This window comes from Halyomorpha halys, unplaced genomic scaffold (assembly GCF_000696795.3).
Source record: "Halyomorpha halys isolate HHAL.00 unplaced genomic scaffold, Hhal_1.1 Scaffold964.1, whole genome shotgun sequence".
NCBI classification, from domain to species: Eukaryota; Metazoa; Arthropoda; class Insecta; order Hemiptera; family Pentatomidae; genus Halyomorpha; species Halyomorpha halys.
The window spans coordinates 202348-228600 of record NW_027115048.1 but is presented as its reverse complement, the minus strand read 5'-3'; the positions used below and the strand labels follow the sequence as shown (position 1 = coordinate 228600).

Below are 26253 nucleotides of genomic sequence, written 5' to 3'. Positions count from 1 at the left end.
CATTTGGGCACAGAATCATTGAATTTACATTTATATAATGTACTACTCAGAAATTCTTTCACTGCTTACTAATAACTCTTTTGCATTTTAAGAAGCAATTCTTTAAGAAAATGAGAATCAGTTCTTAGACAGGAAGTGAGAAATGCTGAACAGATGTTCTCTTGAGGATTTTTTAATACTTTAATAATTTTATGTATCTTGTATCTTTAATAATTTTAATGCTTAAAACAGATAGGAACCACATCAACCTACTTTAGTGAAGTTCATACTGAACAAAAGTGTATTGATAACAAACATTGGCTCGTTAGCTTTGCCTTTACTTATGGAATAATGAAAGGAGTTACGCTTTGTTCAAGAAGGAGTATGTAGTAAGGAAATTTGGATTAATCTTCCTGGTATGAGGGAATTTGTAAGGGCAACTATCTATTGTAAGAGTTTAAGAATGATGGAGTAGAGGATGGCTTCTAAGACTCAATAGATGGATATTTAACTTAATATCTAATTATTTGATTTAATAATAATTAAACTATATGAGTTAGTAGTTAAATACTGTGTGTTTACATTGGGACCTGCTCATGCTATACTGCAGGTATCCTGAGTATATTTTACGATTATAATTAAAATGTTATTAGTGTGGAAAAGGGTCAGCCTGTCCTGGACTCTGGCGTGATGGTAGGGGTAGGCCAGGTCCTAGCTTGCATGGTGCATAGGCTGGGGCGGCATTGGAGTCGCGGCGTCTTCGGGGGCCTTCCGGTGTCCGCGGAAAGGGGGGGCATAAGAAAATGAGGCCCCCGACCCCGACTTTATATAAAACCAAAAAATAACCGTAAAAATCGGATTACTTATTGTTGATATAAGAGATGAAAGAACTACACTACAATTTTATTGAAATATAATTAGTTCTATTTGGTTTTAAATAATTATGAAATCATTCCTGTCTTTAAATACATTTAAATAACTAACTCATTTTGGTATTTAGGCTGGTGATACTGAGATGGCTAGGGTGATAAGAGATTCTGCAGTTTCAATGAGTAATGCTTATGGAGAGTTCAGCAATGGTGCTTTACCAGGTCTTCTTGAGGCAAAGTTGTCTTCTCCTTGCCAGAAAGCCCGTTCTTTAGCTCTCAACTTCATCATTAATGCTCTTCAGCCTACGCCACTTAGAACTTACTTACTTTTATATTCAACTTGCCTTAGGTATATTAAATATTTCTATTTTTATTTATACTATTCAAAATAAGGCCTATTGATTTCATTGTTGTTTTGTTTTTCAATAGAAATATCAGAAGCCATTTTGCATTAGGCAACCGGGTGTCTATTGGAATAATTTTATAATTTATACTGATGTAAATTTGGAAAAATCTAGTATAATGCACGCGTAACACAACTAAAAGGAAAATTTTAATATTATTTCTTGTTGCAGAATTTTGACATTTTTCTTTTGTAGAAATATGAAAATATAACAGTTACTCAAATTTACATAATGCTCTTAACTATTTATTCAATGCTAAATTGTTATAGAATCAATATTTAAAAGACTGAGAATAATTTTATGGAGTTTTCCTTTCAGCTGAAAAGCTCATGCATAGAGTAAGTGAAATAAAAAAAACTAAAATTCTTCATCATAGGTACTAAAAATTGAGTACCTATTATGATGAAAACATCATCAGACTGGCAAAGCAGAAAAGCCAACTGCACATACGCCCACTCTGTAAAACTTGTGATGATAGAGCAAATCTTTTATTTATTGCTTTTCTCATCATTCTTCATTTCTTTTTATGTTACATATTATTTTGTCTAAAATCTTCAGTTTTCAAACAGTCAATAATGTATCTGCCTTATTACTTTTGTTTCTGGAAATGTGTTTTCAGCTTGGAGAAATTACTTTTCCTTTTATCCATAAGTTAATTATTAAATGTGAAAAAATGGATAGAAACAGTGATGAAGCTCTATTGGCCCATGTACTTGATAAATATTTTTATAATATACTCATTCAGTGGTGATAATTTATATAAAAGGTAATCTTGTAAAAGACGTATAATCTTAAGAATTTAATGAATCTAGATGTTTTACTATTGTAAATTCACAGAATGAAAATAATTTTTTTTTTTTCATATTTATGCATTTGAGTCATTATTTTTATACATTTTCATTTCTTTATTTTTTATGTTTTGTTTTAGTGACGATGAAATCAGAAGAGAAGCTAAAAAGCCTCTTTACATTAGTGGTGAAGAAAAAAGTATTAAACCTGGAAATTTTCCTGCCCTTCTTACGCTTGTGTCTGAGAGGGATTCGGAAAAACCTCATCCGTCTTTGCTACTGAAAGAAGTACGTTCAGATATTGATAATTTAGAAAATATTATCATGTATATTATTGTGATATCTGGTTGATAATAAATATGGATTCAGATTCCTATTTAACCACTGGTGCGCAACCTGCCAGGTTCTCATAGATTATAACAATGACCTATCTGTTGTTGTAAGTACTTTTGATTTTTGGAGAGGTGGAGATCACCAATGCCTCCACCTCTTACCATCATTTACTTTCAGTTATTTTTAGTATGTGTTAATGTTACCCATGCTAACATTTAACATATAAAAGTCCTGATTGATCCCTTACATGTTTTCTGTTAATTATTTTTATTTTTGTTAATTCTTCAGTTATAGGCTGCTACTGCATTTAATTTTATATATCTGTTCTCTTTTAAAATACTTACATCCATAGAATCTTATGAATCTTGTGGAATTGCCACAAGACATGTGATGTCATTGGTCATTCTGAATTAGTTCTCATTGGATCTTCTCTGAAAAATGATTGATAAAAGACAGATGTATGATTTTGAGAATCTTAGCAAAATAGATCAGAGCTCTGTTTGACACTCAGTACTTCTGTTAACAGAAGAAGATAATCTCAACATATGGGTGTTAAGGTTGAAAAATTGGAAGTAGCTATTAAGAAACGCGAAACTAATTCAAATTTGAACCAAAGTGATTCAAATGGCCTCATAAATACTCGACCACATGACATAGATGCTGATTATTTTATTGCTTCCAAAAAAAAAAATTATTGACTTCAGGCATTTTCCGTTACACTGTAGTTGTTAGTCAACCATGTAGGTCCTGGAGTCCTCCTGGAATCCTGTATAAATAATGATAATATTACTCATTAATTCTGGTAATAATAATATCATTCCTGGTAATGATAATATTACTTAACAATCCTAGTAATGACATTACTTATCAATCCTAGTAATGATGATAAGGAATATTATCATTACTAGTATTTATTATTTAATAGGACATAGGACTTAATACTTTAAATTCCCTCCCCTTTCCCCCAAAAAAATAAATTTTTTGGTGCTAAAATTATTTCTATTTTTTACCACTATCATAAAATTGCTTTATTCTAGTGGTAATTGTCTTTAATGCTAAAATCCTTATTCAAGGTTTTGTTTTTTGTTTCTATACAACAATATATTATTTAATTTCTGTTTTAGGTAGTGCTTTACCTGAGGCTTTGTTTGGCTGCAGATGCTGGCGTTGAGAGTACTAATGAGCAAATTTCCCATCCATCAGATTCTAGCCCTCTGATATCAAAATATCTTTCTCAACTTGACCCAGAACTACTTGAGGCCTATGTCACAATGTTGTTTCGTTTACTGAAGGAAGATTCTGGTAATAAATTTAAAACCATCTTTTAACTTACCATTAGTGAAATCATTTTGATACCTTAAATGTATGAGGAGTTTTCTATGAAAAGTTAATACATTCACTTTCATAAAGTAAAGTTTTTTTTATTAAATTAAAATTTTATTCCAAGAACTTATTCATTTTATTTCAGCATTTGAATTTTACGTTGTTGTATAGGTGTTACAAAACTACATTTTCGGTAAAAATTCAATTTTCCTACTTGAAACGATCTCTTAATAAATTTTTAATTAATAGTTCCTCTTATCTTTGTGATGTTCAATACTCAGTTGACACCCCCTTTTTCTAAAAAAGAGTTCTATGAATTTCGGAATAAAACTTGGTTTGTCTTAGTTATGGAGGATAAACTTTTTTTTGGTTCTGAAGTCAACTTGGTAACCTCTTCCAGTCCCCCATTCCACTTAACTCTGAAATTTCTAATGGAAAGAGGTATTTTCTATGAAGGTTTTTAATAGATAATCTTAAATCAATTTATACATGCAAATTTTTTCTATTCCAACATGTCTTGAAGGCATAAATTGCCATAAAAAAAACAATAAAAAATTGTTTTGGATCTTTGATAATTTGTGGTCAATAGGTGGGAAAAAAATTAATAAAATTGTTTCAGAATTTTATTTCTCTTAAAAATTTATCATCAGATCAGGCATTTGAGTATTTCTCAGCTGTACAAAGATACTCAGATGATGATGATGGATTTTTGTAAAAAAATTTCTTAATGTTTGTCTGACTTCCTCTATTTGTAAAACTGTAAAAAATTGTTTGCAGTTTCGACGATTTATGCCTTCAGGACATGTTGATTTTTTAGATTCACTAATATAAAATACATTTAAAATTAGATTCTCCATGAGAGTCTTTTATTGGAAATTCTATTGATAAGTGTAAAACTGGAAGATATTACAAAATCGACTTCATTTACGAATAACGTTAATTTGTAATTACGTAGACCTGCCAAATTTCATTTGAAAGTTCTCAAAAAGAAGGACAGTAACCAATCGACTTTAAAACATTCTTTGTTAATGTGTATCTATTATATGGGATAACCAGCAGGGGGGTTGCAACAAACTCCAATTTTCAAAAGGTCTATAAAGTCCAAATCATGGACTAATATAATTGCTAGAGATCTAAAACCTCACAAACCTCCTTAAGGTGGTGGATAGGAGAGTTATAAGAATTCTTAATTTAGATTCAAAAGCTAAATGCATTCCTAACCATCCACTGAAAGATTGTGTTACCCAAAGTACACAAAGCATTATCAAAAGACCAAGCTTTGTACACAGAATACACCGAGTAGAGCTTCTGTGCATAGAAATCCAGCCCAAAACAGAGGTTGCTCCATCTAATACCAGTGACATGAAACAAAAGAGACCAGAAACCATTAAAAATTTGAGCTCAGATATAATGAACTCTGCCTACCCAAAAAGTATGTGGACCACAATTTATACAGATGTTTCTGCCAAAAAATTCTGATCTGTCATGCATTTGAGAAAGCAAAGATGACTGAACCTAACTTGCTCTCCAAATTTTTCCTGAAGGATCTTTTTGGTCATTTTATTTCATCATTCCCAGGTTTGAGGCATGCTCAGCCACTTTTAGTGATAACACCATGGAGACTTCTAAATAGAACTTCACCTAAATATATGGGCTCAACTGAATTTATAAATTAACAATAGTGATTATAAGGCTTAGCGTAACCAAAGATTAATACCTGTAGTGCTGACATTGCTGTCTCATATATCCCTCTCAATAAACCCCATCAAAATTCTAATTTGACAGTTCAGACATAACATAATCCTCCCATCTATGGTTCGGTCTATTATTTGGAGATTTGTTTGTTCTTTTGTTACTAATTAACTTTTTAAAAATTCATTTGTTATCAAGCTCAACAACTTCATATGCCTATTTCAATTGTCATAATACTGTTACTTCCATAATGTTTACTTTGTCCAAGTCCTGTAAGGCCGTTTTCTGTAACCTCTCACATTTTTTAATGGATTCATCTTTCATATTTATATATCAACTATTCTACATAATACTTTATTTTTGAAGACCTTAAGGCATTTCTTAAAAATATTCAATTCATTATATCAAAAAAAACTGAGAATATTACAACAAGATACAATAAGGCAATTTAAACTAGGATAAATGTTATGTAAAAATAAAGTGATAAAAAATTACATATATATAAAAGGAAGGAAGACGTAAAATAGTATCAATATAAAATAAAATTGAATTAACAATGATAAGAATAAAAAATAAGTAACAATGGTAAGAGTAAAAAATTTTGAAAAATACATAAAATATACAGTTAAAAGTGCAGGAGACGAACAAAAAAAGAAATAGAGATTAAATAAACGTCTTGAAAGAATAAGTATAAATAAAAAAATAATATTGATATAAAATGATAATAAATCAGCAAAGAACAAGTCAGGACCACCTACCTGTTCAAAGGTAAAGGTTGAAAAGTTGAATCATTTAATTTAGGTTATCATAAAGTATGTTACTCAACTTTCTTATCTTAATAAAAATATTAGATATTATTCATGTGTTATATATTTTTATGAGATTTTTTTAGTGACATTGTAATCATTTCAGGAATCATTCCATTGGCTGCACTAGTGGAAGTTATTGGATGTCTTTACCCAACCCTTGCTGACAAACATCTCGATAAATTATCTATATTTAAAGTTAGTGGGACATTTCTTTTTTAATATCTTTAATTAAGTGCTACATCATTATTTAGTTACCTTCATCTCTAAATATTATGTTAATGTATTTTAGACAAGTAGTTAGTACAATTGTATTTTTACTGATTTTTGTTTTGCTTTTAGAAACTTGCTATTGATGGTAATAATGATGCTATTAGAGATTTAGCTGCAGAAGTTTGGGGTGCTCTTTCTTCAAGACTAGAACCTCCACCATTTAGTGAGCTCCAATCGCAGATCCTTGCATTAGGCCATCTCATCTCGAGGATAGATAATCCACCTGTGCAATATCTTAATACTATTTGTATGCATTATTATTTACTTTTTTTTTAATCAATAGATTTAGTTCAAATTTGATTCCATCAAAATTTCTTATCATTGGTGTTGTATACATTTTTTAACTCTGACCATAACTTATTTAAAGTAAAATTTAACTTGGTTTTTAATTAAAGTTGTAAAGTAAATTCAAATATAATGGCACCATAACAGCTATTGTTTCCAAAAAAGTCCTGATAAATTAGGGTTTATATTTGGGAATTCATCTTGACCAATCAGTGGATCTTTATTAGAGATTGAATTTTTGTAATTCTTAAAGATTGTGTTGTGACATTTTCCAGGACTACTTTTTTTTCCTCTCAATTTATAATAAGTTTGACAATAGAATTATCTGACTGGAAAAATTCATTATAAAAGGTACAAATGAAAAAAAAACAAAAAACATAGTTGATAGCTATTCACTATTTACTTTTAATTGTATTAGATAATTTAATTTCATAAATAATACAAATTGAGTCATTTATAATATTTTTATTGGCAAATGGTACGTAGTACACACTAATGTTTCTCTTATATAATTTAATTAGTTCTTATTTGCTTATCAACTTTTTGATAATTTCTGATTTTTTACAAACTATTATTTCAACTGTATTTATAATTAAATGTATTCACCTTGTGTGTATCTTGCTTGAAAAGCCTCTGCCAGTTTGTCAAGTCCTATTATAAAGCAGTCCTGTCCTAGATTTATAGATCTTTGATGTCTACGTACACTGTCCAACAACCTTGCCCTAGGTCTTCCCATTATTGTTGTACTATGTAGTTTTTCTATCATGAGTATCTTGGGAATTTTGCAGTCATCCATTCAAGAGACATAACTTGCCCAGTGTTGTTGTTCATCTGATATCAATGAACTTGACAAAATCTGTCTCACCAAAGAGTTCATACAGTTCTTGGTTCTTTCTTAGATGACACACAGTCATGTTTTTTTTATAGGCTCAAAGATTCTCCGAACAATTCTCTGCTTAAAAGTTAAAAGTTTATCTTCATCTGCCTTGATAGTAGCCCAAGTTTCTAAACTGTATGTCAACACTTGGCATATAGGTGCTTTGATGGACTGAAACTAATCTTAGAACTAAGTTCTATACCTAGTTATGTGAACGATTCAACCTGCTGGAATTTTTTCCAGACAGCATATTTACCAAGAAGCATATTTTTTTGTCTTCTGCTCATTGACAGCAAGTTTCATATCCTTTCCAGCCTTCTCTAAAGGGATAAAGATCTTTAGGGCATGCACTGATCTAGCGATGAGATTGAAGTCATCATCTTTTGATTATATATTGTACAGGTTTGATTTTATATTACTTTTATTACAAAGAGTTGTTTGGTAGCCTAGATTAGGGAGTCAATTCCATTTCGAGATTGTAAAAATATTTTAACAAAAAGAAAGGTAACATTGTTCAAATGAAAGATATTACAAAAAACTGCACCTACTTGGGTTGAAGTGACAATAATCAAACTATTTTAATTCTCAATGGAAGCAGTTAAAAAAAAAAAAAAAAATCAAAATTGATCAAGTAAATATGCAAATAGTAAGTGTGTATCAAGCGGCATTTTATAAAAACAATTTCTTTAATAATAGGAATATAATCCTATAGCCTTCCTTATCCTTGGTATAAAAAAATATAATTTTTATTATCATTAAACAATTAAAACAGTTTTGAGAGTCATTTATACATCAAATAGGTTTCTATTATAATACTTAGATTTAATAGGTAATTGACTTTATAAGATATATCATGAATAATAATGAGTTCAGTAAGTAAATAGATAAATTCCAACACGATTCAAAACTACCATCAAACTGGTGCCCATAGGGTATTATGGCTTTTCTGTTTCAAATCCTATACCCTTCCCACATACAGTGGTTTGATGATAGTTTTGACTCATCTTGAAACAAGTCAATGATTTATTATACTAGCCAAAGTTATACAAGTCGAAACATGTAGATCATCTTCAGGGCTAAAATTAAATCAGAGATACTAGTTATTACAATTAACATCTCTCTAATATTCCCAGATATAATTTTTAAAAAAAGTATTTACTTTCTTGAATTATACTTTACAGTGTGTATTTAATATTTTTTTATAGGCCAGAGTATTAATGAAGAAAATACCTGTCTCGCTGGCTTAACGTCGATAGCACTCATTGCTCAATCTGCAAAACTCCATCTTCCTGATGCTCAACTAGAAGGCCTAATTGACAATCTTTTAGAGGTAATTTTGTTTTTATTTTACAGAGCAGCTTGATGTTAATTAATGTGTACAGTGTTTACATGTATATTTATTATTTTCTTTAATTTTAAATGTTTCAGAAATTCTTTAAAGCTGAATCAAACAAAGTGAAAGAAAAAGCTATCAATGCTGTTGGTTATCTTTGTATTGTTGAGCAAGGGACCAAGCTCAGGTCTAAAGTCATTGATAAACTGTTAGAATCCCCAAAGGAGGTAATTATTTCCCCTCCCCTTATTTAGCAAACCTATGGAAAAGCTGTGCATTTTACAATACAGATTCCATTGAAATTAGCACATGTTTACCTGTTATGCAACAATTAAAATTAAAATAATAAATGAACAGAAAAATGAAATAAGTTACATGGATTAATTAAAGTAGTGTTAAATTGGAAGTAAACCACCATGTAAGGAAAATGCTGGGAGTCATAGCTTCTTTGTTGCGTGGTCTTCATTTAAATAACGATGCATTTAATTTAGTTGAAATATTTTATATACTATTTAATTATATTTAAATACAATTTTTTCCAAGGCTTGGAACTGATACAATTTAAGGAAAGTCCACAGATATTTTCCTTCACAATTATTATGATATTTACATTTGAACTATGTGATGACCCAAATTAGTAAGATTAAACTATTTCCCATCTACTTTCTTTTTCTCAACATACCCACTTTTTATCATCTGGAATTCTAATTAGGATTATCCCTTATTGAACTTCTATGGTTGATGTTTCCGACTATTTTCCATTTTTAAGACTTTTAAAGTTTTTTCCAAAAAAGAAAAAGTCATGCATAAAAAAATTTGCAATTCATCATTAACTGCTACTGTAATATTATAAAATTGTTGATTTTTGAAGTCCACTTCATTAATTCACATGTTGAGGAGTTCTCCAACAGTAGTATTTGAAAAGATTTTAACTGCTGTAATCATAATTTTAGAGAATAGAGCTTCAGCATTACAGTTTCCTATTAAAAGATTTTTTGATGAACTATGTCAGATAGTTCCTTAATTTAAAAAAAAAAAAAATAAATTAAAGCAATAACTATAAAATTATAAATTAATTTTTAAAAAATCTGTACCAATATAACCCATAAAAGGTCAGGGGTGCAGTCCTTTGTACGGAAGCACTGTTACCAGACCAACGATTGGGCAAGAAGGTGATTTATCATAATCATGCTCATCTCCCAGATTTTTACCCAATTAATGGAATTCACTTCATGAGGCTGGGTGGATCCCAGAAAGCTCCCATACCCATGGGGCTGGTTCACAGCTATTGTAATCCAGCTGACTCAAAGCTTGATTCAAACCCTTCGAGTTAGTATTATAGTGCCTTACCTCTGAGCTGCTATAAGAGTTAATTATTTTTATTATTATTTATTGGGCAACAGACCGTGGAGGTCTAAGTCCTCGTGCGATGTATTTCCTAATACATCACGCATTTCTTGACGTGGTTTTTCGTAGGGTGGGTTCGTCACTCTCGTGCCTATTTTTTTGTGAGTGGCACCCATTGGCTATTAGGCCTCACAAATGCCTGGGGGGAGAGGTTGTAAGTGAATTTTGCATTATTTTATACTTGATAAAGCCCGGGTGAGACCGGTAATTCGATCTGACAACCAGTGGGTTGGTAGACTGGCATGTTACCCCGCGGCTACCGCTACCCACGGTTTGAACTGCTTGACCATCATATATGTCTTTTTTATTTTATTTTATGACTTGTATCTTGATACATTTGAAATTTAAACTCTTTTCTTCATTGGAAGACCTGATCTGAACTACTAAATTTCAGAGTCTTATAATTAGTTAATATTGATATAATTTTTATTTATGGGTGCTTTATCTCATTTTTGTTCTTGCTAGTGATTAACTTCTTGTTTTTGGAGTATACATTGCTTAGTAAAATAACCTATTACATTAAGATTAAATAAGATATTAATCAGATTGTAAATCAATACTGAAATTTGTTAGGTCAAAGATATAGAAGTGATTCTCTGCTCTGGACAGTGCTTGGTCTCAGCTGTTATGGGAAGTGACAGTCCACTTGCAGGTTCTTTTTTAGTATTGTGATTCAGTTTTATCAAACCGAGTGTAATATTTTAAACTTAAATTTTTTTCAATGAAGGTGATCCATGGAGTAGAGAAAAACATCTTCCTCAAAGTGAAGGTTCGAGTGGACTAGCTGGTTCTTCTGTAGACAGGATTTTGTCTACTATAACTGAAGACAGAAGACCAGGTGTTAGGCAGGTAGAGTAATAAATTGGCAAGTTTGATAGGTATATATTTTTTTAAATATCAATATTTTAACTTAACTTAGAAAGATACTTAATTAAGTTTTTACTTTATCTAGTAAAAATCTTTTTAAAAGTTTTCTATCATCTGGCATTCCTTGATTTAAATATTAATAAACAATGTTTTTATGAGCTAGATCATATGATTTGTCATATGTTTTCATAAATAATTTTGTCTTTTGTTGTAGACATTATGCTTTTGGCTTCTGGCTATAACTAAACATTGCTGTCAAATAGAGGCTGTGAAAATAAAGCTTGGTGACATTCAGTCTGGATTTATTGATCTTCTTAATGATAATAATGGTATTGAATACATACATCATAATAGACTTATTCTTTATGCAAAAATGGTTGTAATTATTAAAACTTTTTTTTTCTCTGTAATTGATGTATAACAGAGTTTTCACACTTACAGTTGAACCTTGGTATAACAAATTCCTTCATTTAGTGAATTTCTTTAAATCCACGTAAAGTAGCCATATTCAGTTGGAAGTTAATCTTCATATAATGAATTTAAAATTTGATCAGGAAAAAATAAATCTCTTTTGTGTAACAAATTTGAGCAATGGTTGCCTGTATATAAGGAAAATCACGTTGTGTTTAATGAATTATATACAGCTCCCCCAGTATACCAGGTACACATGTCCGACATTGTGAGGTTTCTCCAGGGATCCTACCATTCCTCAATCTTATTTACTGTTCTGTCTACTATGACTTACAACTTCTTCTTTTTCTTCCACCCATATGCCTTTCAGCGTGGGGTTTCTTCCAACTATTGGTTCCATGAGATCCTATCCCTGGCAAGGTTCTTCATCTCTTCCAGAGTCTTCTCTCTTCGCCTTCCAATTCTTTCCATATGGCTGGTGTATGAGGTTCTGGGTCACACTCTCAGTCTTCTTCCCACCGGCCTCACTCCCAGTGTTTGTCTTATCCCCACTGGTCTCACCTCCAGTGTTTTGATTGGGTCTCTGTGGTGGTGTATCCGGTAGACATGCCCATACCATCTCAGCTGCCTTCTCTCCAGAGTTCTCAGCACTGGGCTTATCTTTAGCTCCTCTCTAATCTGTCATTTCAGAAATAGTCTCTCCGCTTTTTCCCCTTAATTCTTCTGAGAAACTTCATCTCTGTTGTAGTAACATGGCTTAGTACACAGTAACATCTCTCATTCAGGATCCAGCTCTCTGTTCTATAAAGAAGTATCGGTAAGAAGACAGACTTGAATGAACAGTTGGAGCTTCACATCTTTCCTCACCTCTTTTTTTCTGATAACATTATTACAGATCGTATAGTAGATGGAATTGGCCTTTGATATTCTGCTTGAGACTTCTGAATCTACTTTTCCAAATCATTGATTTGTGCCCAGATAGTTATAGTCTGTCACAACCTCCATCACCTCTTCATTACAGACAATCCTGATATCCTCTTGAGTTCTGCCGAGTTGCAGTATTTTGCTTTTTAGGGGATTGATGGTCATTCCCTTCCTCTTCAATTCTTCTTTCCATTCCATTACTGTCTGCTGAAGTCTGAATCTGCAATAAGAACAATGTAGACCGCAAATAGGAAGAACTGTACTATGACAGGAAGTAGGTTCCATTGGCCCATGTACATTTGTGCTGTGCGCTTTTTGCAAATGGAGGCAATCTCATCCTTATACACAATAAAGAGAATCACCCTGTTTCACTCCTTTTCCAAGACTAAATACTCCTGACTCCCTTCCATTCGCGAGTACAACTTCTTTTGGCTATTGATAAATCAATTTTATAGCCCTTAAAAGCTTTATTGGATGTTTTTCATCTTCAAGGAGTTCCATATCTCATTGCGGGGAACCGAGTTAAATGCTGCCTTCAGGTCTAAGAAAGCAAAATAAGTATTTCAATCTCAGTCTCAGGACTTCTCTATCATATTTCTTAAAGTAAAGATGAGATTATTTATTTGCCTATTGGGCCTAAAAGCACTTTGCTCTTCCCGTAGTTCAGGTTTTACCAGTGGTCTTAATTGGCTCTCGAGAATGGAGGTATATAGCTTATAGAGCACAGGGGATAGGTAGATAGGTCTGTAATTGGAACTGTGACTTTGACTTCCTTTCTTATGTATGGTTATTATAACGTTGAACTCCCGGACTTAAAACTAGAAGTTTTATTTACATATAATTGAAGTGTGTTATATGTGTCATTTATTTGAAGACTGATAATAAATGGAAATGATTTTCATCAACCCTTGAGATCAAATGAAAAAATATGAAAAGGGTTTGCCAACATCTCAGAAGAATTGGATATTCAAACAATTAAATTACCCACAATATTAACCTGTTAACTGGGTATGATAAAATATTTTTTCATACACAAACTGATACTGATACATGACAACCTTTTTTATCATGGAAATCCACCATAATATTTTGAACGCATTAAGTTATATGTAGTCCTTTTGTATTAAATCCTGCCATGAGTATATGTGAGCATACGTATTTGCAATCAGTCACATTTTTCCTTGGTTAAAAGGTTAAAAATTGAAGAAAAAAGTGTACTGTCTTTGAAAAGTAAAATGATAAAATCTTGGAAACTAAAGAATGTGGATGGATGTGTTTTGAAGTAGCTAAAGTAATGCCATTATTTAAATGTACTGATCAGAGGCCCAATTGTTCAAAAAAAGCTCAATTCTCTATAACAAAGTCATGATTTTTTTAATATGTCGCATACCATACATGTTATTCGTAACACATATACATATATTCTACATTGAATTCTATGGAATATGTTATACAGAGGTCAACAAATAGTGTTTGAACCTCAATATAATGCATTTTTAATCATCTAATACTTCAATTCCTTTATGAAGGCACTCTGTACATTAGAATTGCTTGTTATTTAGCTTGTTTTAATTCCTTAACCAGGTCTAGTTCAAGAAGGAGCTGGAAAAGGCCTGGCCCTTGTTTACGATGCTGGTGATGAAAAAACAAGAGGTGATTTAGTTAAAACAGTTGTCGAACAGCTTGGTTCAGGAAAGAGGCTTGGTCAGGTATCAAGCGAAACCAAACTTTTTGAGGAAGGGGAGCTTGGTGAAACACCAACTGGGCAAGTATTATTTTTTAATTATCAATTATCAGATGTGATAAAGATTTTTGCTTATAGAAACTCTCATTAAATTATTTCTAGCTGATTTTATTTTTTTGCTAATTTATGAAATATATTGATGTTACACTTAATCTCTTTTTAGTTTTCAAAGATGGGAATAAGTCTCTCAAAATACTTAAAAATGTGTTAGTTTTAACTGAAAAAAAAATTAAATGTAGAGTTCGGATTGTAAAATAGTTAATTACATGTACAGACTTCCCACTGAATTACCTAGAATTAAATTTTAATTCCTAAGATTCTAGTTGGAGGGAAGCGATGATATAAATCATTTATAGGTCCATAATCTTTGCTTAGACAAACTGGAGAATATGAATTACAAAGCCATGATTGTTTACAATATCAGTATTTTCGAAAAAAAGGAAGACACCAGTTTACATTATGTAGTTTTGATAGATTCGACCCTGCAGAGGGGTGCCCTATTTCCTTTACTCAAGAAATGTATGTTCCATGAGCATTTCACTCATAGTATTCCTATTGCTCTGTTTTAAATTATTACTGCCTCCAAAATCATTTTAGTTCCGGGGTAAATTATTACACTATTTTATAACCATTCTTCTGATAATAAATGAAAAAAAAAACAAATAAAATAATAAAGTAAAAAATAAGATTATGATTTTGTTGATTCCAAAATACAACCGTTATTCATAATAAAAATGGGGATAGAATTCTTATATTGAGCTTAAGAACTTCAAGTGAGATATATTTTCAATTTAATTATTTTATATTGGTCATTGCATGCATGAAATCCATTTGAAATGTTCACGGGCATACTTCTCCTGGGTTGACTGAATATTTTAATTTGTTTTTATCTTTATTTTTATTTCTAAGTCGAATTAAAAGTATTTAGTAAATATGTATATATAGTTGACCGTAAAACTTAAATATAAGATGGTCAGGGTTGCGGTCAAAAAAAGAATAAATAGTTTATAACTATTTTAATGTCCGACATTTTGCCCCACTTTGCAGGGCTTCATCAGAGCTAAAAAGATACCAAAAAAAAACAACTAAGAATATTACAATAAGGTAATTTAAGCTAGGATAAATATTATGTAAAAATAAAGTGATAAGAAATTACATATAAATTAAAGGAAGGAAGACATAAAATAATATTAATATAAAATAAACAATGATAAGAATAAAAAAAATAAGTAACAATGGTAAGAATAAAAATTTTAAAATATACAGTTAAAAATGGTAAGAATAAAAATTTTAAAATATACAGTTAAAAATGGTAAGAATAAAAATTTTAAAATATACAGTTAAAAAAGTACAGGAGTCATACATAAAACAAAAACGATACAGAAAAAATAATAAAGGAAGTAGAGATTAAATATCTTGAAAGAATAAATGTAAATAAAAAAATAATAGTGATAGTAAATGAGCAAAGAACAAATCAGGACCACCTACCTGTTCAAAGCGAAAGGTTGAACAGAAGGCGACAGTAAAGCGGAAGCATGGAGGAGTGGGGAGGAGGTGGCCAGCCGTTTAACGGCTATATTTCTATTTCAAATACGTCGCGTATACAGGAAGTAGTCATAAAGATATGACGAAAAATGAAAAATAATAAGAGAAAGATACAGAAATATGATAATAATAATAACTATAATAGTTTTCTAATTTAGGAATAACTAAGTAAAATTAGAATGATATATATCGTTACTAATAATACGAGTATATACAGAAGAAAATATAGTTAGGGTAGTTAATACAATATTGGATATAATAATAATGATTGTAAAAGAACTAACTAATAATAAGTAAAAGTAAGTAAAGAATATTAAAAAATAAATTAATTAATTAATTAACCCTGACCATCTTCTTATATAAAAGTATTTAGTTATCATTGAATTAAACTAATGAATGTTCTCATTTTGTATAGAATTGGTTGTTAACTTTTTGGGTAATTTGGTTGGTTGGGTGTCAAATATAATAAACAACAAAATGTTATAACTAATTTACCAGTTTTATGGAGATGTTATTTATTCATTTTTTATTTATTTATATATATTATTTTTCATGTGACTGCAGTGGAAAGTTGTCAACATATAAGGAACTGTGTACCTTGGCATCTGATTTGAACCAGCCTGATTTAATTTATAAATTTATGGCTCTCGCTCATCACAATGCTATTTGGAACTCAAAAAAGGTACATAGCAGCCTATTTATTTTCCTCCATTATATTATAATATATTTTATAGTGTCAGAATAATCAATATTACTTATTGTTTTTCAGGGTGCTGCATTTACTGTTGCCTCACTCGCTCAAAAAGCTGGTCCAGAATTTCAGGAACATTTACCTTCTGTCCTTGTTAGACTTTACAGGTGAAGTATTTGCACTGTTATTTATTATTATAAATATTTTATTTTAAAATATGTAACAATCTACTTGAATTCTTCAGGTACCAGTACGACCCTATCGGCCATGTGAGACAAGCAATGGCTGGAATCTGGTCATCTTTGGCTACTCAAGATACGGTAACAATACCAGTCCTTATTAAAGTTTATCTGATGGTTTTATTTAGAAAGTTCAAATTTTAGTTATGTGGTATTTTCAATAATAAACCTATCACCTGATGCTTTTTGCCCAGAACTAGGCCCGGTCTTACCTTACCTTTGAAACATCTATTAAGAAGGAAGTGTGAATTTGTGGCAATAATTTTTTCATATTTCAATAAAAATTTAATGAATAAGTGTTAGCAAGTATAATATTCTTAATACTAATTATTTGTATTAAATGAATGAAATTTCAATTATTTAAATAGCAAATAATTGATGTCCCGAGGAACAATTGATGAGATTAACAAATATATAAATAATAAAAAATCAGTTTTTAGTAAATAATTTGTTTTCAAACTATTATGGATATTGATCATTTATCTTGGGTAACTTAGGTGGAATTAAATATTTCCTATGATCAAGAAAAAAAGTGATTTAAGGCTGGTTATGAATGAAAATGAGTAGACTGTATTGGAATTTAAATAATTGAATAGTGGACTGTATCGATGGATTTGAATTAACTTTACTTTGTATTCTTAACATATATTTTTGCCAAAACAAAATTAAATACTCAAAATGAAAAATAAAACTAGATACAAAAAAAAAAAAATAATTAAACTTGACCAAAATTGAGATGTTCTGTCTCTATTTTTACTTTGAATGAAATTTTTCTATTGGAATTAATGATTTTGATTTATCAATTAATATTATCATCTTTTCTTGCAGACTGGAAGGATCTTACTTTTCTTTCTTCATTCATTGCCATTTCTGCCTTACTTCTTCTCTTCTTTCATGCTTGATTCTGTTTGAGCTTAACTTAGCTCATTCATTGTTCATAAGGGAAAACTAATTAATTAAATGTAGTCATTTTGAATTGAATTACTTAAATATGCCTGACAGTGCGCTATATCTGATATCAGTCTATTGAGGCTAGGTCGATCTTGAATTGTTTTTCTATGGTCACTAAATGATTGTTCTATTTATAAGTGAAGGACTTTCATGTTGCTTTTTAATTATGGTTGAGAATGTGATCCTTAAACAAATATTATTATTTTTGTCATAGATCTACTATTATTTTGTTTCCTTACTATCAAAGATAAGGAAGTTCTGTTATTTTGAAAAAATTTTACATTCTCAGGATCGACAATTTTCACTCGTATTATACATTTTATATATTAAGGTACAAATTTGGTTCCTTTTATATCTGTCTGTTGTCTAATTTGTGTTCGAGCATATTAAAATGATTTTGATGAAATTTTCAGAGAATGTGGGGGGTTGGTGGTTATCAGATTCTATCTGCAACTTGTAATTTCCTCAACATACCTATATTTTGAAAATACCTTCTCTGATTTAGCCCTATTCTAGGGAATGTTGGGATGAGTGTAAAATGAGTCTACTCAATTTAATCAGATTCTATTCACTATTTTCGCTTACTCATATAAAACTCCTATCTTTATACACCTATATTTCAATAAAGATGTTATTTTCAAATGATAAATTATTCACTTTGAAGTATGAGTAATTACCCATCCAATAGAAATATCCGTAAAAAGAATAATTTCCAAAAAGTGTAATTTTATGATAAGAAAATAAGAGGATATTAAAAAAAAGAAATGAAAAATATAAACAGTGAGAAAGAAATTGTGACCCATGTATTTGGCTAATTTTTTTAAAATTAAATTATAATTGTTAGATTACTAAAATTTATATTTTTACACAGGTCGTCAAATTCCGAGGACAAATATTTGATGATTTGTTGTCGAACCTTACAGCTAGAGAATGGCGTGTGCGATACTCATCTTGCAGAGCCATTGCTGATCTTATGAGAGGTCCTGCAGGTACTTTCCTTGTAGAGGTAAGAAATGTATTGTCTATTAACTATTGAATGCTGATTAAATATGAAGACATTTTTAAAAATTATTTTTGTTGAATTTTATTTATTAATTTAAACATATTCTAATTATTAATACAATTTAATTATTTTTGATCATTATATCTTTATTTACATTTTATATTGTATTTGTTTATTAAAGAAAATAGACTTAGACTCATTTCAGATGTAGAATGTTCCAACTATATTGTAGAAACAATGTTAAATATTCTTTAATTCCTGATAAAAATTCATTTATATCTTATATTTCTGTTTTAGGAGAAAAAAGATCGTCTACCTGAACTTTGGGCTGAATTGTTTAGGGTAATGGATGATATCCATAAGGACACTAGAAGTGAAGCTGTAAGGACAGCAGCAAGTATGGCAAAGGTATTTATTTTTTGTTTTGGGCACCATGTCTTTTTTACAGAAGGTGAAATAATTATTCATACAATATTATTTATATAAATGATTGACCTTATTTTTCAAAATATGAAGGAGATGGTCGGGGATCGCGCTCAAAATATAACACAAATAAGTTATTTCAACTTATTTCTGTTATATTTTAACTGCACCCCCTAACCATCTTCTCTTCGTATAATTCATCCACGGTCAACTATCTCTCATCAGTAGAATTGCTTACGACTATTTATTTGCTGACATTTCACCCGACTCTGTATGGCTTCACAGGGCTAAAAGATACCTAATAATATGAGTCATACACTTAATTTTTGGGGGAAAATATGTTTAATAATTTCTTGTACCTTAATTAAGTAATTATTGTTATAAAAATCAATATTCTGTGTTAAATTTTTACAAGTGAAGAAAATTTGAAAATAGTATAACCTAATTAACAACCAAATTTGTTAATTTATTGTGCAAAAAATTATTCATAAAGTAACAGGTGACCTAATACATAACCCCTTAATCAAATACAAACACACAGTGAGCTAAATGTCTGTATTAAAGAAAATTACACCAAAATGGGTTGGTATATATTGATAGAATATTGGGATTATCTCACTCTACTATTCAATGCATAATTAAAAACTTTAAAACTGGATCAGTGGGCTTTAGAAAACATCTAGTCAGTGTGTGATTTACATGAAATCAAACAAAATAAACCCTCAAAAATCCTGAATTGAGTGATTGTAAATGTACTTAACACATCAGATCGTAATAAGGTGAAAATGTACTTCCTAAAATGTTAAAAATCACCTCTCAGAAGGTTGGCCTTAAGACAAAGGCTTAAAAGAAATTTCGGTGCACTTGAGAGCATGTTAATGAACCAACTTATTCTAGAAAAATTATATAGTATCTCAGTGAAAGAAAATTTTAAAAATTTAGATTATGAAGAAGACGGTCATGGGTGTGATCATAAGAACACAAAAAAATAGTTGTTGACTATATTTTGTTTTCTTGTGACCACACCCCTGACCATCTTCTTCATAATTTGTAATGATTATTTATATATATATTAAAAAAATTTAGGTCTGATAAAAAATTTATTTAAAGATAGAAGGGTGAAGCCTTTAATATGTATATATTTGATTGCAACTGTTAAGCACGGTGGGAATCATGTCATGGTTTTTTATTGCTTCAGTAGCAATGGTGTGTGTAAAATGCTCTCTTTTTATCCTTTGTAGCTTCATAGAACTAATTTTTTACATTTCAGGAAATATATTTTCATCTTGTGACCCAGTTTGTTTGCTAAGCTCATTCCAGGATACTCGGGTGTATTACCTATATTACAGTTGTTTCCATTGTTTTAGATTTGTGCCACGCCCGTTATCCTTCCTGTACTTTTGGAGAAAGGCATTACGAACCCTGCTGCAGAAGTTAGATTATTAAGGTTTGCTCTTATACCTCACTTTAAAATTTATTTTGCAATGTTTATTAGTTATTTAAACTCCTTTCACTAAAATTCTTTAATAATGCTTTCTTTATAAAATTCTCCCAGCCCTCGAGAAAAACCTTGTCTAATTAAAATATATTTATATGAATAATTACAGGATAACTTGAAAATAATTTTAGGAAAATATTTACTTCTTTAGGTTACCTCTATTATTAAAAATATCCTTAAATTAACCTCTGTTCCTCAAACTAATTATAATTAAACCATGTATATTTTGAATTGATTTCCCATTGCATTGAAATTTGAGTAAAAAATGTTATTTTCATGTTAAAATAAAGTTGATTTATTTAAAAGATCTAGTTTTCCTTGTTTAGTCTTTTTAATGATTTAATTACCTCCTTTATTATCACTTAATTTGATTATAATACCTTAATTACAGTCTTGCAACTATCAGTGAAATGTTGAAAAAAGGCCTTCCTGAAAAGGATGTCGTAAAAGTGATCGCTGGATATTTGAAGTGTGAGCTGGATCCCAGGAGTTTTGTACAATATGTAAAGGTTAATACCATCAAAATATTTTTATTTGCAATCATTTTCTAAATGCTAAGAAATTTATTGTCCTAAGTGACCTAATTTTCATTTCTGAAGGTAGGTATGATGGAAGAATTAACCGGAGCTCTTATAGATTCATTGAAACACAGTGTGAGAGGCGGAAGAGTTTCCTCCGCAAATTTTATTACACTGCTGAGTCATCATCTCCGCTGTGAAGAGATCCAGCCGTTCGTCGGTCTGTAGAGGCACTTTTATTTATCACTAACTTTAAATCTAGAGGTTTGTATTGTAAGCATGGTGGTTTTCTTTGTTCACAGGAAAATTTCTTGGAGCTCTACTTCCTGGTGTAAAAGACAAAAACAGGAGGATAAGAACTGAATTTGGCTCAACTATGGGTCAACTTCTTCGTTGTGCCAAAGCATCCAGTGTTCAGAGACTTTTTGAAAGACTGACAACACTCTATTTAGAATCATACACAGGTATTTTTAAGAAATTTTTAGTTATTAATAAATTTAATTGTAAAATTTGTCTATTTGTGCAAATGAAATCACAAAAATAATAAATAAGTTATATGATGGTTTAAATATAAGAGTTTAATATCGAATATGATATGAATTTTACCTTTGTTATAAAACTGAATATGGTAAAAATGCTGTTCTTACATGAAATATTGGTGAGGAAAAGAAAACAGATAAATTGCTTATAAAGAGTTTATTTTTAATCATTATGGAGATAAATCAATTTTGTTTGATTTTTCCTTACATTTTAACATTGATTTGTATCATGTCAAAAATTAAAAAGTATCTATCGTATACAGAGGAAGAAGTTAAATGGGGTGTAACTGAAGCAGTCGACGCAGCAATAAGGCATAGTCAAGATGCTGTTGAAGAAACTGCATTGCCTTTGGTATTTTTGGCTAAACATGAAATTCCAAATGAAGGTAATTTTAAATAATCAGTTTATTTTATTTTAATTAAAATATTCGTAGATTATGTTTATTGCATGACATGTAATCGCTCTTGTATGAGAAATGTCTATGTTTTCTAGAAAAATCTAACATGAAAAGAATTGAAAAGTGGGAGGAAGCCTTTAAGCAGATATGCCCAGGTGTTGGACGCTTGACTACTTACCAGTCAGAAATAATTTCTTTGCTTCTAACTGCTATCAAATCTCAATACTGGACGTTAAAAGCACAGGTATACAAATCAGGAACAGTATTTTACAATTATTTATTGTATATTCATATTTTTTCAATTAATTAAATTTTTATATTAAATTCCTTCCTTGATAACTAGGGTGGCAAATCTGTTCGAACACTTGCTGAGAAAGTAACTGATCTAAAACAGAAAGAGGAAATCCTTCAAGCTCTCCTTGAAGCTTTGGAAGGAAGGGTCTGGGCTGGGAAAGAAGCCCTTCTGAGCCCTCTGCCTTACCTTAGGTATCAATTGTTTTATCGTCAATTACTGATATATTTAGATTTATTAATATAAGGAGTTAATCATTTCACTAGAGAAAGTAGATGTTGACATTGTTATAAAAAATCATTTGTTAGGAGTACGTACTTTTTATTAAGAACTAATAAAATTGAATGCACTTAACCGCAATGAGAAGGAAATGTTATCTAGCGACTGGAAAAGGTTAGGGAATTCTTTAATCCTGAAAATGCTAAAAAATCAGAAAATTCCAATATTTCAGAATTAATATAACAATTCTTAAAAAGATATGCTAAATAAATATTACAGATTACCTTCCTGACCATAATCTGTTTGATAAATAATTACCAATATTGCATAGTCAATGATATCATCTGAGAATAAAATCAAAATGTGATGAGCCATTTTGAAATACAGTGCTGTCTAGAAAAAAAATTTGGACCTGAGTAAGAGAAAGTAATGGATGAAATTTAATTCATTTAATTAAATATCTCTCATTAATGACATTTCGAGGTCATCGCTCCATCATCAGGTACATAAAGAAAGTCTATTTTTAAATCTATTGTCGCATGAACTCTGATATTTCAGAGTTTTTTCTCTTGATTCTTATCAGTGTTCATGTGAAATATAGATTTAAAGATTTAAGACTCATTATTTTAAACATATTTGTGCACATTTTAATAATTAAGACAACATTCTAGCTACTGCATTTTAATTTTTGGACTAAATAGAGAGAGATACTAATGTAACATAAGAAATTAAATAGAAAGCAACAATGGAACTGTACCTGATAATGGTGCCGTTGACCCAGAAACGTCATTTATGAGTGATATTTAATTAAAGAAATTAATTTTTAACTTAATAATATTAAAATTCTACCAGTTATTTGCACTTAAATTATAAATAAGATATTGGTTACATTATTATTCTACTTTCCTTAAAATTTGGGTCAAATTGGATAATCCATTGTTGAAATATGGATAAGCGAAATTAGTGGTTGAAATTGATTTTTGGCCGTTTTTTCACTGGTATCCAATAGCCCAGGTGTTGTAGTAAAAAAAAATATTAATTTTTTTTTAAACCCATCCTTACTTTTTCTATTTTTTCTTTTTCTTTGATCACAAGCTGAAAAATTTTTACATGATGGGGTAAGCTGTGAGATTAAATAGTGTTTGCAATGATGGATCAAAAATAGGCTGATGCACATTTTGATTAATCAAATGATCGAATTATCGTTACATACACGCATATTTATTAACTTATAATTTTCAGATTAAATTAAATAAACCACTTGTATGAAGCAAGAAAAATATTGGTTTTCAAACAAAATTTTGAGGTATTTAATTTAATCTTTGCTATATTTTGTGATAACAGGGTTGTCAAACTAATCCATGTGAATAAAAAGATTTCTGCAAAAAGTTATAGTTTTTTTGTTGATGATAAAAGAAAAGGTTACACTTTTAACCAACAAACAAGTTCATATGATGATTATCAATAAATGTCCAAAAATGGTCATATTTTGTGGTTTTACTACCCTTTGTTATCGATCAAAAAAAATTATTGGTAGTTTTTCTCTGAATCTACTTCGCAAATTTTTATTTACTTGGCACTGAATCCACATATCACTTCAAGATAACTCAGATTACAACATAATTATCCTCCACTTTATTTCAAATTAGCAGCAGATTAGAAGTTATCCACCTAAAAATATAATCCAAATAATGTTTTATCGTTTAAAGTGTAAAATATTTGAGACATGTACGAGAATGTTTATAAATTATTATAGAAATAATAAACTATTGGATAACAATATGGAGTTTTTTTCTAAATTTAACGTATATGAACTATTGATAAGTACATTTAATAAGTAAAAATAGTAGTGGTCATTATTTATTAAAGCATGCTTAACAAGGTAAGAAGTATTATATATTCAAAAATGGTCAGTGAAAATTTGGAAAAAATATGGAAAAGAGAGGGAGGGACTCATACTTTAACAGTATGTTTGTGTAGCCTAATTCAAAAACACAAAGTCATATGAATCTGAAATTTAGGACAGATGTTTACCTGGAATGTTATACTTACTTTTTCGTTGAAGTCTCCCAACCAGAATCGGGACTTTATATAAGCGATTTTATTTTTTTTAATGATTTTCTTAAAAATAGCTCTTAGATTTTAATTAAACCCGGTAAAGTTCAATGGGTATGGTATTGCAATCAAGAAAAATTTTGAAATCAGGTTTTGGTTTTATTTATTAATTTAATTCAAAGTAGAGTAAATGAAAGTTGTATGATGCATGCAACCACACCAGATTTTTAAAAAATAATTTGGGTTCTAAATTATTAGGACAAAAAGGTCTTGCTTGAGGTTTTTCAGCTAAGCAGGGTTGACTTCTAATGTGTATCTAGAATAAAAAATATTTTAATTTCTTTATCCCAAAATTGTATACTAACTAAGCTCTTTCAATGAATAAAAATTCAAATTTAAATGATTGAAAGTGTTTTTAAATTATTATGAGATGCATTGTTGATTTTTTTTTATAATTTACTTAAAAAATCATTATGCAATGAAATCAATCATTCGTTTTATTTATGGTAATTATGCCACTCCTGTCCTCAAATCCCTTTTACAAAAAATATTTTATTATTCTTGAAGTATATTATAGCTATTCCTTAATGAAATAATAGTTTTTTTTTTTGTTAATTAATTAAAACATGGTTAGTCACGAGCATGATAGTATGGTTTTTATTGAATTTACCTGCTATCTACCATTTTCTTTCATACAATATTATAAAATTACTTTTAAAATTTGTACTAAGCTGATGTTTTAAATAGCCAAGGTGATGATGTGAAACAAGTTCTCCTGAGAGAAGTAAGCAGAGGAACGACTAGTTATAAGTCAGCAGCTTTGACCTACCTCGCTGAGACAAAACCAGTTTTTTCAACAGTTGCTTCTGCAGTAAAAGAGGCTGTAACTGTTGAGGAAAAGAAGATTCTTGAAGCAGCAGTTAGTTTAGTAGGGAAATGTATTATTGGTGGTAAGTTAAATTTTATGATTTATATAATACAGGTATATAATGTTAGCATTTTAATAAAATATTAATAGTAACCATTTATTCATCATAGGAATAGTTTCAGGAAAAATAACTTTTATTCTGACACAATTCTGTACCTTTGGTATATCATTGAATGTATTAAGCTTATAGAATTTAATAACAAAAAAAAAACAGCATTTACCTTCATAAAAGTATTCTTGCTCAGCAGTTTTTATACTACCCATTGACGAGTAGTTTTTATACTACCTATTGTCAAATAGTTTTTACACTACCCATTAACTAGTAGTTTTTATACTACTCATTGACAAGTAGTTTTTACACTACCCATTGTCAAGTAGTTTTTATACTACTCATTGACTAGTAGTTTTTATACTATCCATTGACTAGTAGTTTTTACTAAATAATTCAAAAACACTATCCAAAATTATAGTCTCAAAACATTTATTTCATTCACACGTCCAACGTTTCGGCCAATTCGGCCATCTTCAGGGAGAATCTTAAATTACTATGAGACATATCATTCAACCATTTAAAAAAACTCCATACAGGCTATTCTGCCCAGGTCAAAACATTTATATCTAATATGTCAAAAATACATT

At 30.0% G+C, this 26253-nt stretch overlaps 1 protein-coding gene across 1 annotated transcript in view; it reads left to right on the top strand.

Annotated features, from left to right (window-relative positions):
* The window catches only part of LOC106687444 (proteasome adapter and scaffold protein ECM29), a gene marked incomplete in the record, with an annotated part of 47587 nt that overhangs the window by 19389 nt on the left and 1945 nt on the right, over nucleotides 1-26253 (top strand). Inside the window, 24 exon segments of the mRNA XM_024361938.2 lie at nucleotides 980-1197; nucleotides 2181-2328; nucleotides 3498-3675; nucleotides 6301-6392; nucleotides 6537-6714; nucleotides 8835-8959; nucleotides 9058-9189; nucleotides 10943-11021; nucleotides 11097-11218; nucleotides 11451-11565; nucleotides 14156-14336; nucleotides 16425-16542; nucleotides 16630-16718; nucleotides 16796-16871; nucleotides 18613-18747; nucleotides 19042-19152; nucleotides 20535-20614; nucleotides 21057-21174; nucleotides 21265-21403; nucleotides 21486-21647; nucleotides 21986-22108; nucleotides 22216-22364; nucleotides 22464-22606; nucleotides 25434-25636. Coding sequence (XP_024217706.2) covers nucleotides 980-1197; nucleotides 2181-2328; nucleotides 3498-3675; nucleotides 6301-6392; nucleotides 6537-6714; nucleotides 8835-8959; nucleotides 9058-9189; nucleotides 10943-11021; nucleotides 11097-11218; nucleotides 11451-11565; nucleotides 14156-14336; nucleotides 16425-16542; nucleotides 16630-16718; nucleotides 16796-16871; nucleotides 18613-18747; nucleotides 19042-19152; nucleotides 20535-20614; nucleotides 21057-21174; nucleotides 21265-21403; nucleotides 21486-21647; nucleotides 21986-22108; nucleotides 22216-22364; nucleotides 22464-22606; nucleotides 25434-25636 — 3214 coding nt within the window.